General features: G+C 40.1%; 1 protein-coding gene across 3 annotated transcripts in view; it reads left to right on the top strand.

The window, feature by feature from the left end:
* Positions 1–22,407, top strand: part of Adcy8 (adenylate cyclase 8) — a 212,622-nt gene that overhangs the window by 90,139 nt on the left and 100,076 nt on the right. For all 3 annotated transcript variants that reach the window (XM_055626672.1, XM_055626673.1, XM_055626674.1), the window contains exons 4-5: positions 1,995–2,106; positions 9,166–9,293. In XM_055626672.1, coding sequence (XP_055482647.1) covers positions 1,995–2,106; positions 9,166–9,293 — 240 coding nt within the window. The remainder of the gene's footprint in view (positions 1–1,994; positions 2,107–9,165; positions 9,294–22,407) is intronic.

A 22,407-nucleotide genomic window follows, 5' to 3' on the forward strand; every position in this document is an offset into this window, starting at 1 on the left:
CAGTTTCTAAGAAAGAATTCTGCAAACATTGCAGCCCCAAAGACTTGCTCCTCTCCAAGAGGCAGCAAGCGCGATGCCCACAGCCATAGGCCACTGATGCTGAGAAGATGAAGTTCACTGGCTGCAGAGGGACCTGTCCTGCCTGCCTGTTGGGAGGCCACTGGGTGCTAAAATAAGACCAGAAAGAAGGAAAGCAGAGGAGGATCTTACTTAGCCAGTGTCTGAGAACAAAGCTAGACTGGCTGCTATGCCCCCTCCCCAACCCTCAAAGCCACCTGCAGTGGTATTAGGAACATTTTTGAAATTATTTCTAATCTTGTCTCCCTCTTCATAGCAACATGCCTCTTTTATTCTCCCTTCTCTACTGTGGTTTTAATTTTCAATGTTTCTTTGAGGACTATTGCCTAAAATTTATCCTCTGTACACTTCCAAGTCTCCTTATCTGTTGTATGATTATTGCCTTCCATTGGTAATGGGTGCAGTTATACCTATTGGGAGATTCTAAGTTTATGTCCAGAGTCAAGAAACCTTTCGACCTTGAGTCCAGCACCTGTGTGAAACACAATGACAAATGGAATGAAAGCAAGGCCCGGTGGTGGGGGTGAGGTTGGGAGTGGGGGGGCACTGCTTCTGTCAATCACCAACCCTTTATGGCACCCAGTGACTGAAGCAGAAGCTTTTACATAAAAAGTGTGCATAGCACTCACCCAAGGCCATTGCTGAGGCAGCTGGGTTACTGTGCGTACACAAAGGGTCTGGGGTTCTCTATTAAGAACAGTCTATACACTCCGGGAAAGGAGGACTTAATTTTGACTAGTTCTACTGATTGGGCTCAGAAAACATGTAATGAGGCTGGCTGCACTCTTGGCAGGTGGAACCCAGAGGTGGCATTTGTCTTGTTTCATAACTAGTAGATGGAACCCACGGAGCCACGTGTCGGTGCGCTTGTTCTTATGTGTCATGGGGTGGGTGTAGAACAGAACTGATAAGATACTAGAGGTGGGTGTGACAGGCTACATCGGCTGGAGAAGCCCCTGTAAATGCTTATTAGTAGCATATGAGGGAGGTCATGAAGAACATTTAGGATTTGAATTGAAAGGACCACGCACTGCTGGGGAGCAGCACAGAATGTGCAAAGACATAGAGCACAAAATGTACCTTGACACTTCCCAGAGGGTGAAGCATGAGCAATAATCAAATATGATGTCCCATTTAGCAGTTTAGAATCCATCCTTCCATTCTGAGGTCCTGAAATGACACGGCAAGATGAGTGTACTTCTGACAACAGTCCCAGCTCTGTTACCTGCCACAAGCATGGAGACAGCAATGCTGGCCCCACTGTGTAACTGGGCAGAATGACCAAAAGAGTGGTCATGCAGTTCCTGGCTTGTAGAAAGATTTGGAGGATTCTATCTGTTCCCTGTCCAAAGCTGCATGGATAAAGTAAGACTTCACATCACTGAAATCCTTACAAACCTGAGTGTTTTAGCCAATCATTCTGCAGAGGTCTCTCGGTGTTGCCAGCTTAGCTAGTCATTTTTGGGGAAATCTACTTCTAGTTGTCTGGTAGGAGGGTGGAATAGAAGTGAAGAGGACTGGGGATTGAAGAGGTTCTGTGTTCTCTCCCCACCTTGGATCTGTTTTGTTCTGTGCTAGTGACACTTGTCTGACTGTGCATTGTGAAAACACAGAGATGAGTGGTAAAATGTCACCACAAATGGGTCTCCTCATAATGACCACCTCTTGAGGGTGGTTTACAACAGAGAACCAAGACCATAGGTTTCAGCTGTCCTTTTGTCCTTCCTGATTCCTAAGTGGACCATTTGTTGACACAGTTGGTAAACATCCAGACATTCCTCTTAACATCCATGACAGAGAGCTGAAATCTCAAACTACAGACATGGTTGATTTATTTGAATGGAGTTTATGTGTCTCCCAGAATGAATGAAAATATTAATCCACTTTCCCCCATCCTTTCTTTCTCCACCGTTTAGTATTCTTTTTGCAGATGTCAAAGGATTTACCAACCTCTCTACGACCTTGTCCGCTCAGGAGCTGGTCAGGATGCTTAACGAGCTCTTTGCCAGATTTGACCGGCTGGCCCATGTGAGTTGCATTTAATTCCATCCTAGTCCTTGCAGAAGTGAGGGCCTGCATGTGAAATCAGGGAGGAAAGGGTCAGCCTTCATTGCCAATGCCAATACCATTCTGTACCATGTTCTCAGGCATAGACCTCTGACCCTCTCACAGTCCAGGGGCTGATATTGCTTATTTATTGGTCTCAGGTGGAGGGTTTCTCAAATTGATTTTCCCATGAAAGATGGCTGGTTGAGTGATAATCAATCTGGTCTTTTCTGTCTGCTTGCCACTTTCTCTTTGCTAGGCCAGGTGCCATCCAGCTGCATTCTCAGAGCTAGTACACAGAACTGGCTGCCTGCAGTTTCCTAGCCAGCTCTGGCCATCTGCAGTGAATTAGCCTGTTCTCTACAACCAGTGATGTGCTGGGCCAACCTACCACCCTTTTTTTGACCTAACTTGAGAGCTGTGTTTCAGCCAACAAGATAATACCTTTATTTTTCAGTTGCTTTAATCATAGCTAAGCTAGAAAATAGAGGAGATGAGGTAGACATCTACTATCAAAACACAAACTTCTATTTCTGGATCCATTCTAATGACAGAGGAATAATATTGTCACATTGCACTTACGAGTGGCCTTTGGGTTCAAATAGGAACAACTCATATCTCTGCTTTGTAAAGTATACGTAGCAGTACTGAGTTCTTGAACTATCTTGAGAATTAAATAACATTATGTCAAGTAGAAATTCACTTGTACATTTCCAAATTTAAGGTTGTCACATTCCAAGGGAGATCCTGTCACAGCTGCATCTGAGCAGCCGTTAGGCACTCATGGCACTACATGTTGGGAACATGAGAATGATGAATGGCCATGTCCTTTCTTAAAAGTAAGTCTAGTTAGGAAGTCAAGGGTTGATTGTCAGTGTACAGAGGGTACTATCCTACTCTTATCAACCCTGGGCTGCTCTGGAACCACAGAAGCAGAATGTAATCTTTTTAATCAGAGAGTATTTCCAGTGAAAATGACTCTGAAGATGACTTAAGTGAAATAAACAAATACGATGGATGCAATATCGTTCAGCAGAGAAGAAAATGGTACACACAGCGGTAGTGATGTTCAAATACAGCAGGCCAAGAAGTGGAAGTTTTGTGACTTATAAAACAGTCTATAAAAGGCAAAATGACAGAGACAGAAAAGCAGATATGTAGATACAAGAAATGCTGGAATGGGAGTGGATAGTTTGGTAGTAAGTGAGCCTGCACAGTGGGGTAAATCGGAGAGTGATGTGGCTGCTTTGTTTCTTGCTCCTGGTGGTTTCATGACTGCACACATTTGCTGAAAGGAAAAGTCTCATACATAATCGAGAGGCTGATTAGCAAAGGGAAGAAATTGGGAGAAGGTATTTTATACAGCGAGGAGAACAAGCACAGAGATGCGTCTCTACACACACAGAGACAGCAGACACAACTGTGGTAAGGAAAAGAGCAAGGGAGGAGGTGAGAGAAGGAGAAAAGAGGTGGACAGCTCTCTCTCTGCCCAGAAACTTAAACTCTTAGCTGATGCTGCTGGAAAACTAGTAAATAGGAAATGGCAGGAACTGAATTCTTCTAGGAGGAGGGTTGAATTTACGTAGTACCCAGTACCCAGCATTTAGGCGGAAATACACATGTGGCATTTCCTTTCATCACTGAAGCAGTGATGGTTGGTGTGTGTTACAAATTCTCCTTCTCTTAATATGGTTCCAAGTATTTTTCTTTTCTCAAAGGCAAAAGGAAGAAAGGTAGTCTCTAGTAAGAATAAAAAGATGCTATCAAAGTCATTTTGTTATGTCAAAGGAATCACCCCACATGCGCACACACACACACACACACATACACACACTGACCTGAAGAAAGGGCACAAAGTTTAATTTAATTCAACTTATTCAACCATTTGTTATTTGCTATTGTTATATCTGGGCACAATACAAAAGTAAGAAAAGAGCAAGCCAGTGCCTTCCCTCCAGGAATGCTCCAGTCTGGCAAGGGGAAAAGATGAAACTCTCACATTGTGGCAGTGTGCTGCAGACAATGCTAAAGCACACCCCTCATAGTGGGCAAAGGAAAGGAACAGCAGGATTTGGAATGGCATAGCGGCCTGGTAGCATCCAGAGATGACGGCTCCAGATCAGGCCAGTGCTCTTAGGATAAGACACACTGAACAGGCAAGAACGGTGAAAGCACCCTGCTTGCTTCCGGGCTTCTGAGACGTTCAAGGCTGCTAGGGCCTAAAGGGCATGGGAAAAGCAACAGTCATAAGTGAGCTTTGAGAACAAAGGAGAAACAAGTGTTGAAGGGAAGAGTGTGGCATTTTAGGAAGTGTGAGCTTTGTTTTTATAGCCTCAGCTTCTCACCCTAGTGATTTCATATGCCGTGGGGGAGAGGAGGCAACAGCTGGCCAATTGCCAAAGGGTGTAGGAAGCCATACACTATTATCTATGGAATGCGAGCTTGCTGGCCAGCTGCCCTAAGTGAGTTGGCGAATTCCAGGCTCAGGGAGAGACTCTGTCTCAATATATACATGAGCAAATAAGAAAGACACTCAAGATTGACCTCTGGCCTCCTTACGCAGGGGCACATTTGTACACACTCAAACATCAACACACACACGACACATACACTCACACACACACAAAATGAATATCATGGGGTGAACTTACCAATTTTGGTAAGAATATTAAACATTCATAAACCTGCAGTGCTGAGTGCTTTCCCTGATGGGAGAATTTTTTTTTTCCCTTAGATTACATCATGGTGTTCTCACAACTAACCTATAAAGCAGACCTTATTGTTCTCATCTTATAAATGGAGTGTCCAGGGGTCAAAGAAGTAAACTATTCAGAAATATTCATAGGTGATGATTTATGACTCAAACCCTGACCAGCTGAGGCTCCTTACTGCTAACCTCAGACATATTAGGGAAAAGAGGACGAGACACTAAAACACCTCTGTTCATGCAGGGTGCCTCGAAGGGGAAGGTGAAGAATAGGCTTTGTTTGGATGTTCCTTAGATCATCCCTCTTGAGTCTCCATTTCCTATCAAAATCAAAATAAAGGATGAATTAAATAATACATGTGGTGTCTCAGCTGAGGTCTATTAAAAATAAATGCTCAGGTTCATGGTTTGTAACTTCCAGTCAGCCATCTTTCCCCTTCTCGCACCTCAGCCCCAAGGGCCTCAAGACTTTGCCTGAAGAGTTTGACAGACTCTACCAGGGAAAAAGATTTTACTTGCTTTGAAATGAGGAAACTTCCCTTTAGTACTTTCTGTTCTCCACCTTAGGCAAATCCCTAACTCAGCTAGGTCCCAGGTTCTGCAGTTACATAAAAGGGGATTGTCCTTGCATTTATTATGTCTTCCGGGATTTTATAAGGCTCTACCTGCCTCCCTTTCGTATTTTCCTGTGGATTTGAATCTCAGAGACATCAGAGAGAGCCCATCTCACATAATATCTACACTGCTCCATTGTTTCAGTGCATTATTGAAATGCAAGGATTCCTTTCAAGTTATCCATTGGGGTTCAGGCTGTTAGGCTTAGAGTGTTTGGACCACCGACGTGGCACTTGACAAAATTTGGCAATTCTAGTGTCTGATCTTTTAAAATAACAAACACCTTACCTAACTTTTCAACAGAATAAAAATATATAAGATCATATACACACTACCTGAGGAAAGGATGTTATGTTGTGATACCAATGATATTAAAAATCTTTTTTTCAGATTTTTAAAATAATTTTTATTTTAATTTTTATTAATTACACTTTATTCACTTTGTATCCCCCCATAAACCCCTCCCTCCTCTCCTTCCAATCTCAACTTTCTTCCCCCTTCTCCACCCATGCCCCTCCCCAAGTCCACTGATAGGGGAGGTCTTCCTCCCCTTCCTTCTGATCCTAGTCTATCAGATCTCATCAGGAGTAGCTGCATTGTCTTTTTTCTTAAACTGTCAAAACAGAAAGCAACATCAATTTTTAACGATAGGGCACAGCACCATGGAGAGCTTCTAAATCAATTTCTACTAAGAGAGAGCATCTCTGTGAATTGATATAGGAAGATTTTGTGCCATGACATTATATGGAGAAAAATCAAATTTCACGACTCCAAACATGGTGTGATAAATTCATGGCTGAAGATCATGAAACAGGAAGCGTATGTGTGCCTACATATCTGACCTCCAAGGAAAGTTGAGCTCCCAAGGCACTAGAACTGTGATGGAAAATGGATGTTCAAAGAGTCCTTAAACATCTTTATAATTTAAGTGTTACTAGAATAATATATTCACCTATCATTTCTCTGATTCCAATAAGATGAAATTAGACAAAATGCTGTGTGTCATGATTTTTGTGTCTCTTTTAAAGTCCATTAGCTTTTAGAATCTTTTAATTTTGCAGTTTTTTCTATAACTAAATAAACACTTCTTTTTCATAAAACTGGAACATCACATATATACCAACACAGTATATTGACTATAATGTTAGCTCCTCCCACAAATGTATAGCTATCTTCAATATGTATTCCCCAATTTCATCTACTATCTACATATGTAATTTAATCAACTCTTTTCAAGATTTTTATGATATTAAACACATCAGGATAGGAAGGAAAAGATTATAATATAGCTGACTTTAAATGGAAGATAGTCCTTATCCTACTTTTTAAATATCATTTTCCAAAACAGCCTGCCTTCTCTAACAAGAGCTTTCAAAGCAGTTTCTGATGGAATTTACTCAGAACATGTTGAAGCCTGAGATCATCTGTATGACTCACAGCTCAGAAGGCAGATGTAAAGAAGATGTGAGGTGAACAGGAAAAATGTAACTCACCTTTGGCATGTGGTGCATACTTTGTGTACAGTGTTTCATCATTTCCTTACTTGGATTTTTTTTTCCAAAACATTTTCACTTCAGTGTTCATGGGACTATCACTGACTCGGAGTTGCTGAGTGGTACGTCTATCTTGGTGAAGACTGAGCCTTATTGTCTCTCATCTATTTGTGTATTTGCATCTATTATACAGGATTTATTTCATATATAAAATAAAAATACATAGCATATACATGTGTGTTCAAGGACTGCCTTCTGTCCTGCAAATCAAAGTGAGGGATTAAAACACTGGTACCCAGTCTCCTTCATAGGAAAAATGGATAATATATTACATGTTTATATTATATATATCATATTCTATATAAACTTCTAACTTAAGTATAAATTAAATTAGCAGAGTAATAGGGTCTCTTCCTCCACTTATCTCCCTGTTAAATTTATGTTCTATAAATAAACATACAGAGAGAGGAGAGGTGAGAGAGAAAATGAGATATAAGCATATAGTGGACATCTATCTGTTTTAAATAATAATGAAACCATGACATTTAGATGAAAGTGAATGGAACTGGGGAGCACTACATTAAACAAAACAAGCCAGACTCACAAAACACTGTGTATTCTTGCTCATATGAGTCTAGATTTTCAAACTGGAGAAATTTAGCTCTTGGGAATGAGATGAGGAAAAAAAAAGTGAGAAAAAAGGTAGGGGCAATATTGCAACTTTTATCATGCTGAATTTATTTAGGTATTTTCTTTAAGACTAAATCTTTCTAGTTTTGGGCTATTAGAAATCCTTGATTTTTTTTTTTAAGTAATGGGGCTAGTAGATAGTATCCTCCTTCTTCTTCTCTTCCTTCTCCTCCTCCTCTTTTTTTTTTTTTTTGGCTCTTTGAAGTATGGCCTAATTTATCCCATGCTATCCTCAAATTCATTATGCAGCCAAGGCTGACTTTGAACTCCTGATTCTCCTGCCTTGACCCCCTGAGTGCTAGGATAACAGGTATTTGACACCATGCCTAGCTGACAGTATTTCCATTGGTGTTTCAGGTGTTTGTTAATGAATTTTTCTTTTTCAGTTCTTAAGCAAAGTTTTGGAAATTTTGTTTTATGACTAGGCCAGTAAAATTTTTATCATTGTTTTTGAAGCTTGTAGACAGATTTTTTTTTCTTTTATAGTTCCTTAACAAATTTTGCAAAAAGAAAAATATTGTGTCCTGTGACAATCCCCCAAGCCTTTCAATGTTTTTTTAATAATGATCCTGTGAGCTCACAAACCTAGACACTAACACCAGTGAGCAAGGTAATTTCTAAGTTCATTCTAGTTGTTGGTACTCTATAGATTCTAGGAGAAACTGAAAACCCTGATTCCCTCTTAATGATCAGACTTCACCAAATAGATCTCTTACAAAAAAATAATAATAATAATAACTTGGTTGAACAACCAATAGACAGAACCCCCAAGCTCTTAAAATCACCCAGGAGCATTACACTGAATCCTTCAGGATGCCTCTGTGCCCACTTGGGAGTTTGAATGGGTTCTGGAAATCAGTCAAGTTCTGCCTGACTGCTTATAACTTGTATTCAATAGTTACCAAAGTGCTTAGATTAAGAAGTCTGCACAGTGCTTTTACTCTTGGTGTTTTAAGAGTGTCTACTGAGCTTCTATTTACAACTTTTTTTTTTACAACTTCTATTTACAACCCTTTCTATTTAAACTTCTCTCTCTAGCCCTGAGCACTGCTTTGCAAAGACATCCCTAGTCACTCAGTGTTCCCTTACTGTGTAACACAATACCTGAGGCAGCTGAGTAATTCACAAGGAAAATATTTATTTTGCCTCAGTTTGGGTGTCAACAATGATTCCTTAACCCTACTTCTTTGGCCTGTGGTGAGATCCAAACCACTAATCTCATGGAGGGTGGGAAGCAAAGAGAGGACACCATAGTGTGGTCCTACCTCAACAGTACACCCACCCAGAAACTAGAAGACCATTGATTAAACTGTACCTCTCAAGTTTCCACCCCCTCACAAAGCACCAAGAATATACTACCCGGGGCTTTGTGGAACATTTTGGATCCAAACTACAGCAACTGTAGAAGAGTGTTCTAAAGGTGTGGATTCCTAAGGTTGAAGAGCACTTGACCTCACTTGTGTATTTTCTTGAGCTTTCTGAAGAACTGCTTCTCATGATTACATATATCTTCCCCTGCCATTCTGTTCCTTTCAGGAGCACCACTGTCTTCGCATTAAAATCCTAGGGGACTGCTACTATTGTGTATCTGGACTACCTGAACCCCGCCAAGACCACGCTCATTGCTGTGTTGAAATGGGCCTCAGCATGATCAAAACTATCAGGTAATTTGTAATCTCCTCTGTGGTACTTGAGACCTCAGTGTGTGTGAGAAGATACATGGGCTCATGTAGCCTTTGCTGAAAATTTTGGAATGTGGTTAAAAATCTTGCCTTATTTCACAAAAACCATATATCTGTTGTTTATTCTCCCACATAAGTTGGTCTTTTTGTTTTATGATCACACTTCACTTTCAGCCAGTCATGCAGGAACTCTGAATCACACATGTTCTTTTGTGGATATAGTGTGAACCAAAAAAAAAAAAGCAAATTCTCTTCAGAGAGCAGAGCATGAGAGATGGACAATGCACACACAATTTCAATTTCAATGCAGTGCCATAAGCTCTGGGAATAAAAAGCCAGGGATTTGGGGATGTTAAAAGAAAGAACTGCTAATTCAACTGCTATCATGGAGAAGATAGTATGTTCTTTATAGACATCAGCAGGATGCTGGAGGTAGATTCAAGGAGCTCTGCAAAAAAGATGGCTATGTATGCTAATCAAGATGAGCTGTCACTAGTGAAGCCTGAAGTAAAAGAGTGGTGATGGTCTATCAATGAGTAACAGCTAGAGCCCACAAGCCCATAACTGTATCCTTCATATCAGCTAGCATTGTCTTCTGTGTATGGTGCAAGTACTTTTGGCTTTTGTCAAAACACATGTCCAGAGTTCTAATCAAACGAAGGAGTTTGGAGAATTGAGGATTGTAGATATAAATTGTATGACTTTGGGACAAAAGTTTATCCCTATGAGAATTCCTACTGAGATTCTACAATGGTTACAGAGCCTCTAAATATATTCTTGAACAACTTCAGAAATAGAGAAGAGGATAAGGAAGAGAGAGAGAGAGTGTGTGTGTGTGTGTCGATGTTTGACTAGAACTCAAATACTTCAGTGAAATGTACATCAAGCATTTAGAAAGATAGAGTTTTCAAGGTGAAATTAGAGCAGGCTAAGCAGAGTCAGTATAAACAGAGAGTTTGTCAAAATGTAACTCCAAAGTTTGGAATTTCTCACTTGGGTAAAAGATTCCTTAGACAACTCTATTGCCTCAAAAGAAAGGAACTAAAAATTCATATTCTCACAAAAATCTGGCATGAAATTTCCCTGTGGAAAGATAGTATTGTTTAAACAAATGCATTCATAAGCTCCTGGTAACATGGGCATTACTTCCAAGAGTAAATTAAATGACATAGTTGGCCAGCCTATGTGCTGTTTGTGCCTTTCTGCTAGACTCTTTACAGAAAGGACCAGGGCATTCACCTGATGGAACACATCTTCTTCCAGCAAATGGCAACAGGAGTCAACCAAACCAGGTACAGAAGCACAAGGACATGAATAATCAGGAGGGACACAAAAGTCTTGGGTGTGTGACTTCAGACCAAATTCTAGAATTAGTTCCTTTTCTGGGCAATGTTATATTTTCACACTTTCATTTAAAAAGGAAAGAGTTTGAGGATCAGGAATGGAATTTTCTAGGTACCTTATCTCTCCTGATGCCATACCCAATATTATTCTACTCTCTGGCCATACTCTCTGGCCCTACAGTAGTTCACTGCCCTAGCTCCTAGGCTGGCCAGCTCAGTGGTAGAAGGAGAGCCATAAAAGTTCTAATGATAAATTCGGAATCCTGTATACATCCAGGACTCCCTTAAAACTACCATATTACTATACCAGTGAGAAAAGAAACTAGACTTCTAAATCTCTTCAATATTTTTCCTTTGTGTCAGTAGCTTATCCTCAGTGAGAGCCATGTCCTGACAACCCTGAAGTTTCTACCAGTACTGAAAACCTGTGACTTGGACCTACACAAACTTCACACTCAAATAATATAAAACATGCTGCCAACATTCTATAGGAGTTTCTATTTGTTCGTAAGCCGAAGACATGCGGTAGAGACAGCACATCAAAGTACTAATCATGCTCAGTTCGCTCTCATTTTTCTTTCTACAGAGAATCTTGTCCCTGGTCCTTTTAATGGCCAATTTAAGGCCTTTGTAGAGCTTAAGAGTTGGGCAGTGTAAAGTAAAACTTAGACAAGTTGAAATGATTCAAGGGCATTCTCTTTCGTTCTTTCATTAAGTAACATTTTTACTTGTTAGGATAAGACACGTTGGTTGCATATGTATTTTTTTTAACTGCATGACTCAGAGCCTATTAATACCCAAAGAACTTCTTGATTATAATGTAGGAGACTTGAGGTCCAGCATTAATTCTTCAGTTAACAAGAAATCATTGCACAGAGGAATGAATAGGAGCGCTGGATTTAGGCAAACTGTGGTTGTAATTGGCTCAGGCTTCTAGAATCTCCACTCCTACTGACAAGCATTTTGCTCTGGGAGATAACTGCTGAAAATACTCACATTTCCGTGTGCATAAAAGAAAGTCCAAGTTACCAGCTTTTTTCAAGAATTTGTTACTCCTTACCAACTTATCTCTTGCACATGACACATTTGTTTTATTCTACCTCAAAGTACTTGTTCCAACAGAAAGGTGTGTGTGATTGAGTGTGTTGCCCAATTGGAAAATGTACATAGGTACAAACTTAACATAAATGTGATTGATACACACATACACACACACACAGAGAGATTGACTATTTGAACCATAAAAAAGAAAGATTTTTCTGTGATTTTTAACAATATAGATAAGTCTGAAAGACATTGGATTAGGTAAAATAAGTCAGAAATCAAAAAACAAATGCTGTAGAGTTTCATAAATGTGGTATCTGAGAAAATTGATCTTGCAGAAGCAAAAAATAGAACAGCAGTTGGACATTTGTAGTGCAAGGGCAGAAATTTGAGAAACCTTGTACACTGTTGTGCTACAATCAGTTATCTATAGTATCTTGAAAAATGCTTTTAGAAGTATTCTTATGACAAGAATGAAAACTACATAAGGTAAAACATGCCAATTAGCTAGGTCTAATCATTCCACGATGCATATATAATTCAAAGCAATGTTTTATACAGTAAGTGCATACAACTGTGTCTGTTAATAAAAGCAAGAAATAAAATATAATAAAATGGATTTTAAACATTCACAGTAGGCAAGAGCCAACACTATATAACTAATTGTGGGAGAACTGGTTAAATATCTCAGTGGCTAATGGTGCTACCCTGCAAGGCTGATGATCTGAGTTCAATTCCTGGAGCCCACATAAAGATGAATGAAAGACACAACTCCATAAAGCTGTAATCTGACCTCTAGTACTAATACCAATACCAATACTAATACAGTACTAAGAGCTCTCTGGCTCTTATAGTTCCAGTTCCCCAAACTCCTTGCACTTTTGTTAGAAACCACTAAAGATAGAACTGTGATTTTGTACCCTGGACCCAAATTTGTTTTTGATATTTGTTTTCTCCATTTACTCAAGCTAAGGTGGCAGTGGCTGCCACCCTGTGACTCAGGGTGTCCTCAGAAACTGGGAAAGTGGTGGTGAGAGACGTGTGCACATATGGATAGAAGTGCCTGCTTGGGATCTAGGCACACCCAACAAACGACATCACTGATGCAAGATTGTTGCAGTAGGGATATCACTCCGAAGTTATCCTCCTCCCTGGAACATTCTCCTGTCGATGAGTTCCCAATTTGGTATATATACAACCCCTCCAATTCAACTTTCTGTTGACCCTTTCCAAGCAGTGCGTGGCCCATTTTTTTTTTCCTAAACCCACTATTTAAAAGAAAATTGGTCCTGCATTTTAATTGGCAGGTAATATAATCAGGTGTGTGTGTGTGGTTTTTTTTTTTCTTTTTAACTCATACGTGTAATCAAAATGTATTACTATAAATTTCTACTGGTAAAAGAAAAACTGAGAAAAACAATTAATCATTAATCCATCATCTGCATTTACCAAGGTAACTGCACAGTAGGCCTTTTAAAACAATAACAACCACACACACACAAAAAAAAATCAAACTTTTTTTTCTTGGAAACAGATGCCATTGTAACAATCAGGGGAGAGCATGGGTGAAGAGGTAAGGAGGGTGGGGTTGGGAGAGGAGGAGGGAGGGAGCTACAGCTGGGATATAAAGTGAATAAACCGTATTAATAATAATAAAATAACCAGAAAAAAGAATGGTAAAAGTTGTATATATGTATGTAAGTATGTATGTATGTATGTATGTGTCTGCATGTCTATGTATGCATATAGACAGATGCAACACACGAGATGTGTCCACAAGCAAAGCTGTATTGGCATATTTGTGCAGTGTGCTTATGAATACATGTGTGAGTGTGCCAATCAATAAAGAGTGCCCTTTGGCCACTAGTATTCTAAACTCAAAAAAAAATGGGATTAATACAAAACACACTGGGGCATATGCTACAGGAAATATGAAGTCACCAACACTGTGGAAACATGACAGAGCCCAAACCAGATATTAAGAGATAGTTGTTGATATGAACTTTCTTACCAGCTGAACCTAGGTGAAAGAAAGAGTTTAGAGATAATTTTCTACCAGCTTAGGACCAAAAGGAACAAGGCATAAGGAAATGGATTTAAAATAAATAGAAAAGAGTAGTAACACTTGAAGTTGGCCCCTTATTGGCAGCTAAAGAACAACACTTAAGTATCTATCATGATATTATGTTTATGTTTTAATTGATATTTTTTGAGAATTTTGGTCAGGATTACACTTCATTGAAGATGCTTTTTGTTGCTAGATGTGATTGTAGCTAATATTCCTTGAAAGAGAAGTGATTTACAAGGCACATGTTGGATGAAGGGGATAGCTCTAGATTTGCAGTAGCAGATCCCATTTGTTCCCATTTCTGCCTCTTACTAGATGTGTGGGCATAGATGGATGACTTAACTTAGACTCCTGTGTCTGCCACCATGCAAAATAGAGATCACTGCATTCCAACACCATTGTTCCTTTTAAAACTCAAATAGATAAATAGATAACATGCATGTTGGCATAACAGAAAAAAAAGTTTTTGGTTTTTGTTTTTCTTTTTTTTTTTTCATGATAGGGTTTCTCTGTGTAGCCTCGGATGTCCTGGACTTGCTTTGTAGACCAGGCTGGCCTCGATCTCACAGAGATCGGCCTGCCTCTGCTTCCTGAGTGCTGGGATTATAAGCGTTCTCCAGCGTACCTAGCTAACAGAAATGTTTTTGACATTTGTTCTATTTTAAATTATATGTGGGTTTTAAGCACATTTGAATACAAGTACTCAGGACATCTTGGAGAGATAGTCAGTTGCCCAATAGCTGGAGTTATGCTCAATCATAACATGGCTGCTGGGAACTGATATTTTACCAGAACACTCTGCATTTTTAGCAGCTGAGCACCACAGAAATACTTCTAATAAGAGCTGGGGGAATGGCTCAGAAGTTAAGAGCACACTGCCTGTTCTTCCAGAGATCCTGAGTTCAATTCCTAGCAACCACATGGTGGCTCACAACCATCTGTAATAAGATCTAGTGCCCCATTCTGATGTGAAGGCATACGTGTAGATATTGTATATATAATAAATAAACAAGATTTTCAAAAAAATAAATACTTCTAATAGACTCTTACAGATTGGACTGAGTTTGGGTAGTAGAAATTTGCCTCAACATATTTACAGGATCCATTCCTTTATGGTACCTTTTATCCAGCACTTTTAAAATAATAATATTTAATTTAGTTCAATGAATGTTTAGAGCATGTCAAGCACTGAGGAAAAGTTTTGTGTATGTTAGTTTCTTATGTCATAAAAATCTCTAGGAGTTAAGTGGGCATGGCAGACAAAATATTGAATCACTCTGTGTGGCTACAGTACGCACTGGACAGAGTAGTATTAACGACTGTCAGAATCATCAGCCATAGACAGCTAGTGCTGCTGAGTGGCCTCATGCCAACTGATGGATGCCCTGGAAATAAGTTCCTCTCTCTCTTCCTTCCCCCTCTCTCTGGAGCCATTCATAGCCATAACCCAATATACTGTCTGCCTCTTAGCCCTACATGTATTCAGTCAATGCCAACACTCAGAATCTGCTACTGATACCTAAGAGATCAATGAATGACTTAGGCGACTTCATATCCATTCCTGAAAAAAAAAAAAATAGCAGTTAATGAAAAACCTCAGTAAACATCCAAGAAAAACATGAGAATTAGACCTAATCAAAAATAATGCTATGGCAGACACATTCCATTAAAAACACTTGATTTTAAAAACAAGCTGTTAGATAGTTAATTAGGGGACAGTGGATGCATTTAACTTTGTTTATAATGAAGCATTCAGTAGCATCTCATGCATATTTGTTCATAAAAGTAAATTAATTGAAATAGGTTTCGATAATAGTTTCTATTGCATAGATTGAAAAGTGGCTCCAGGTGGCTCCTCCTGACACCCTGTATCTATTCTGGGGATCCTTATTATCTCAGGAAATGCCAGGGTTGACACCGGGCTCTTTTCTCTGCAATACATTTATTAACTATCTATAAAAAGTGTCCTTGATGATTCTTAATGAAATTTGCAGAGCAGAGTCTTTTCAGTGCAATTGCTAAAAAGCCACAGGAATTACTCTGGGATGCCAAGTAGGAACAGTCTTTTCCCAGCAGTTATTTAGAGCAAAGGTCCTAATCCTCGTGGCAGGATTGTTCTGCCAAGCAATACAGTAAGGCAAGGACTGAAGAGCTGGAATCATTGTTTCTCATCACATAAGCAAGAATTCTGAAGCCTCCTCTCCACACCCTTTCCTGTCTATATCTCTGCTTCTTCTTTCCTCCTCTTTCTGCCCCCACTCCTTCTTCTCTGATTTCTTCTGTCTATTTTTCTCTTCCTCTCTACATCCCTCAGTTTCTCTCTTTCCTCCTCCTTCTCTCTCTCTTTCTCTCACACACACACACACATATCTGCCTTTTCTCTCTATCTGTGTCTCTCTCCCTTCTGCCTCAAAAACATCACTAACTATGGCTGCATTATTGCTTTTCTCATCACTCAGATGAAACACCTGACAGAATGGAAGGGTGAAGGGGAAGAAAGGTGTATTTGTCAATCCATCATGCCTGGCAAAACATGGTGCCAGGATCCTGATCTGCCCAGATAAAGTGGTGCTATCCACTTTATCTGGGCAGATCAGGAAGCAGAAAGAGATGAATTCTGGTGCTTAGCTAGGTTTTTCCTTGTTATTCAGTGTGGGGTCCCAGCACATGGGAGGATGTCACCCACATTCAGGACGTATCTCCTCAATTAATCATCACTGGAAATACCCAAGAGAGTATCTCACTAATACCCTGGGCTAGAAAATTAATTAATTAACTAATTAATCAATCAAATTGATGATTGAGGTTAGCCATCTAATCACAGTCATAAACCGTTACTCCGGTTAAGATGCAGCCATTTGAGTGCTGTTCAGCACCTGTCTGGTACTCTACTCAATGAAAGTACTGCTGAGGGACTGCTCATCAGCAAGTAGTACACTAAACAACCTTCATACCTTACTTCCATTAATTCAGAAACCATATGAGAAACTATATTTTTTTCTTTAGTTTCAAAGTGAACTGGAGCTCTGATAGGATTAATAAACAAGCAAACAGTCTCCAGACAGAGGACACACAGCTTGCCAGTGGCAGGACCAAGGACATGAGCCCAGAGGCAGGAAAGATGTTAGAACAATTCTGTTACACCTGTAGGGTAGAAAAATGGGAAGCCACTAGACGCCATAGTTTGTATTAGTAGTGCCTGGCACAGGGAAGTGTTGTGACTTTGAAGAAGTATACATGGGATAACAGAGAGAACTACATGTAGGGTAAATAATTTTGTTTTTACAGAGAATGTAGCTTTCTGAGTCAACAGAAGCGAGCAGAGCACAAGGAACCAAGGCAGCAAGTAGACAGGGCCTATAATGTCTATTCCAAGCTTCAAATAAATTACAGTAATCACAGAGTTGAATAAGGAACTCATCAGGTTTAAAGGTCAGGCCCTTTAAACAATGATAGGTTAGGCCAGCTCCTGCCTGTTGACAGAAACAAGTTCATAAACTTGCAGGAATTTTATGTGCCAGTTGACATCAAATTGGAAACTTCCAAGCAGACAGGAGAAGAATGTTTACATCACAGAAAGCGGAAAATTTATAAATTTATAATTTATAGTCTTTTCCCCAGAAACATCTGTGAGACATTTCTCAGCATCACACTGGGTTGACCCTCAAATTCAGTGTTCAGTGGGGTGTGAGAGAGGCCACATCAGTCCTCACAGACAGAACCAATTAAATATCAGGAAATTCTTATTCAGAATTGGAGCCTTGTTTCAGCTCTGTCCTACACATATCCCATCACAACCTACATTGTGTGTGTGTGAGTGTGTGTGTGTGTGTGTGTGTGTGTGTGTGTGTGTGTGTGCACGCATGCATGTCTTCATGTGTGTGTGCATGTATTATCATGTTGGTGGGCACATATGAGTTAGAATAAATAATGGATTAGTGATCTTTGATCTTTGATCCTTGCTCAATACTTACCACACTCTGTCTGATCCAGGGTTATATCTAAGGCAAGACTGAGGTTTAGACTACATCACCGTACCAGTTTAACTATGAAGTGCTGGCAGGTTCCTCACAATCTTATTAAACAGGTCTTTGGGGGACAGCCCCTGAGTCGTATGATGTGTGGGATACACTTGGATCTGAAGTGTCTAACAGAAGAGTTTGATCCTCGTTCTTAGGACAGACATGTGCACTGTTTGCTCCATTCTCCCTAATTTTTAAAGCTACACCTCTCATAAAGCTGTAAGTCACTATTTGTATTTTGTAAAAGTTTGATTACAGTCATTTTCATGGCTATAAAGGAAAAAGTATTAAGAAATTTGTAAGATGAATAACAATGGAAGCCATCTATTATAAAAAAATATAATTTATAATATGATTTCCAAAATGGGTTTTACTACTTAAGAAAACACACTAGGGCATGCTGAATTTGTCTTACTCCAGCCTCTTGAGCACATACTGAAGGCTAAATCTCCAATATGGTTGTGCCCGGAGTTGGGGCTTCTAGGAGCTAGTTTGATCAAAATAGATTTGTGCTGATGAACTAGTGCCCTTAGAAGAATCCATTCTGGAGAGCCATTGATCCAGTCTCCCCATCATATCAGCCTACAGCAAGAAAGCTGCCATCTGCAAAACAGGAGGCCTACCCTGCAGTCCCCTAAGCTGAAACTCTAACAACTGGCCTCCTGAACTGTAAGGATTAAATCTCTTGTTTGTGGATCCTGTCTGAGTCATCTTGTTACAGCATCATGAGCCGACTAATACATATATAAATTCATAGAAAAATAACATGTATTTATCTTTGGATATTATCCAGTGCACCTTGCAAAATATAATTCTACAAAGCATTCCAGGTTTGCCTGTAAGAAACTGTGTTCTTAACTCAGAAAGTTTTAAGGCTTTAAGTGGAAATACTGTGGCCATGCTGAATGTTCAATGTGACCTACAAGGGTATACTGAATGGCTTCTACTGTGGCAAACACAAGGCTCCCAGCAAGGGGAACGGACAGTTTGGAAAAGGAAGGATATTAATATTAAGAGGCATCAGAAAAGAAATAATATTAGCTATCAGTGTTATCTCTTCCCACACAAATCTCCCTTTCACGTCACTGAGTTTATCCTATTTCTTGATAGAAATTAAGTATCCAGAATACCCTATTTTAATTGGCTGATTTATATCTTAACAAAGGAATGCTAACTTGACCCTATTTTCATAAGCTATCTTAACCAGGGAATGCTAACTTGGGTATACAACCACCCTGACTAAGTCTCTCAGAGTATCCATAAGGTGAGAGAGTGCCACACATCTTCAAGAACAGGGAGAGAAATGAATGGATCATTGCTCCTACTTTGCCCTTCCAGGACCATCTGGCTTCAAAGAGAAATTCAATGTGAGACTTTCCCCATTGCCTCTCCTCTCTCAGAAGCAGAACTGTGATGCTAAAGCACTGTGGAATATGGATCATTAGTACCTACTATTTAACCCTTTCAGTTATTATGGCATTTATTTATTGAACCCGCTATTATATTAATAAAAGACAGACACCTGCTAGATTTTTAATATGTCTAAACACTGGAATAGGCAATGTTATCTCTAAGTAAGCTATCCTTACTTCCCAGACTCACATCCCATACCAATATCACAAAAACACTTGCTCATGCTTTTCATCTGAGCTGCTTCTCTCTACGCTGATCCTCAGAACTAGTCCTCTCAGCCATGTGCTTCTTTACCTACCCCACGGCGACTCTGCCTTCTCGCCTGTACCTGTCTCTCTTCTAAGCCTACAAACATTCACTCCACCCCCTCTCTCCCACCCAGCCCAGTGTCAGCACTTTATTGACCAGTCAGGGGTAATTGGGGGGGAGGTAAGGTTACCTGAGTATTTGCTTGTAGAAGAGTAATAATTCCAGGGGTCAAGCAACATCTGAATACATGGTGGCTCTAGATCAACCCCAACACTAAAGCAACACAGAGATGAAGTGTGTAGCCTACACTCGGCTTAGGTAGCAGCATCATGAGTGTGTGAACTCCATCGCTTGGGAAACTGCAGGACCATGAGTGAGCCTTCATCGCTCTCAGCTCTGGCTTTCTTAGCTGTGAAAAGAATGCATCATCCAAAAGCAAGCTCTATAAATATACAACAAAGCTTGTTTGCTTGGGTCAACACCAGTGGTGGCAGATATCTTTGACACTTGACCAAACAGATGGCTGAACTCCATGTGTAGTGCAGGGATGGCTATGAGGATAAGATGAATGGTAATAAGTATATCTAATTCTGCCAGAGCCTCCATTTTCTCATCTGTAAAATGGTCTTTCATAACACCTGCATCAACATTTTTGCAACACTGTGGATGTCAATGTAAAAATGTTAAATGGGGCACAAATTACAAGGTCTACACTAGGATAAGACAGAGTGGCTTATAAGACCTTCAAGAGACAAAAAAAAAAAATTAAAATGCCTATTTCATCAGGCATGCTGAGGTCCAGTAGAGGCCGAACAATGGTTCAGAGTTGAAGGCAGTGTCCAGCTGGCTCCATGGCCACCGTGATGAGAGCCCCACCCCTCCTGAAGCACCTCAGCAAACTCAGCAGCTCTATCGAAGGGTATCTGTCATCTTTCATAAGCCCTATTGCATCTAGGAGTTTATTGGTAGAAGATGCATTGTCTGTGTATTATACTGAGCCAACTCAGAACCCAGCAATCCAGATTCTTCTTTTCACACTTGACAAGAAATCATGCAGGGCAGGAGAAATGGAGCTCTGTAACCAGGCCTGCAGATATGACATGAAATTCAACCTTATACAATATGCTTTTTATGACTCTTTTTCATCGTTTGTAAAATACTGCTGGTAATGACAGGAGGTCAGTGTGAAGATTCCACATCCCTTAGCAAATGTAGCTTACCTCCCTAATGAGCTCTCTTCCCTGCCTTCATCTCCTCTGGAGAGTTAAAGGCACTGTTTCTCCTGGGTGCCTGGAATGCAGTCAGATTGTGCCTCTATGTGTAACTCTGTTCGGCTGACATTTTGCCCAGGATGGTTGAGGCTCTTGTTATGTAAGTAGGGGAGATATAGACATCACTTTAGCAGAAATGAGTAACTGGAGTCATTAGTTCATAACTTTGTATTGGTCTGATTATAAACACAATTATAAATTGTTGTCATTTACAGATATTAGCAATAGTTAATACAGTGTTTAGCATGAAATAGGCTAAGAATTTTCCACTTGTGATCTTACAAACCATATTTACAGCCTTGTAGAGGCCTCATCTTTTCTTCCATTACTTCTGTGGGAAAAGAAAAAAATAATAAGAGATTAGTGGCACTGTCCTAAGGCCCACAGCTAGTGAGTTGGAGTGCCTGACAAGCTTCACTGCACTTTCTGTGCCTCACAGCAAAACGAAGCAAGTACATGGGCTGATGGAAGTTCAATGTCTATCCCAAACCCACGGAGCTGATGTTCTTCACCCCATCATAACAAGAGATGCTTTTTTTCTTCTTCTTTGGTTGTTATTGTTATTATTAATTACAGTTTGTTCACTTTGTATCCCCCTGTACCTCCTTCCTTTTTCTCCTCCCAATCTCACTCTCCCTCCCTCTTCCCCAGCCGTGCCTCTCCCCCAGTCCATTGATAAGGGAGATCCTCCTCCCCTTCCCTCTGATTCTAGTCTATCAGGACTCATCAGGAATGGCTTGCATTGTCTTCCTCTGTGGCCTGGTAAAGCTGCTTCCCCCTCAGGGGGAGGTGATCAAAGAGAAGGCCAATCAGTTCCTATCAGAGTCAGTTTCTCTTCCCCTTACTATGGAAGCCACTTGGACACTGAACTGCCATGGGCTACATCTGTGCAGGGGTTCCAGGCCATCTCCATGAATGGTCCTTGGTTGGAGTATCAGTTTCAGAAAAGACCCCTGTGCTCAAACTTTTTGGATCTGTTGCTCTCCTTGTGGAGCTCCTGTCCTCTGCAGGTCTTACTATCTCCTACTTCTTTCATATGATTCCCTGCACTCTGCCCAAAGTTTGGCTATGAGTCTCAGCATTTGCCTCAATACCTTGCAGGGTAGAGCCTTTCAGAGGCCCTCTGTGGTAGCCTCCTGTCCTGTTCCCTGTTTTCTCCTTCTTCTGATGTCCATCTTCTTTGCCTTTCTGAATGGGGATTGAGCATCTTAGCCAGAGTCCTTCTTCAACAAGGGATGCTTTGCCCAACTTAGTCTCTTTACACACCTGTTTATTCAAGAGGAGAGAGTTTAGTTTACAAATCAATGGCTACCACCTCATTCTTGTCACACCACCAGCAACTTCTATAGATTGATTAATCTTTCTTTAAAAAAAGGATCATTTGAAGTGCTTAAATTGAAAGAAAAAATTCTAAAGATTTTTTAGAAAAAAAAATCTTAGATTTTTTTCCTTTTCAATACAACTATACCATTTCCTCTTAATAACTATATCACAAGATATGCCCAAAGTGATTACGAAGTTATTTGTCCACAGAACTGACCAACAGTAATAATAGCTATTACTATTAAGAGAGTTTTTGTTAGGTAGAGTCTTTCAGAGGCCCTCTGTGGTAGGCTCCTGTCCTGTTACTTGTTTTCTCCCACATCCAGTGTCCATCCCATTTGTTTTTCTGATTGATCATCTTAC

This window comes from Psammomys obesus, unplaced genomic scaffold, assembly GCF_907164565.1.
Source record: "Psammomys obesus unplaced genomic scaffold, mPsaObe1.curated_primary_1811, whole genome shotgun sequence".
Taxonomy (NCBI): Eukaryota; Metazoa; Chordata; class Mammalia; order Rodentia; family Muridae; genus Psammomys; species Psammomys obesus.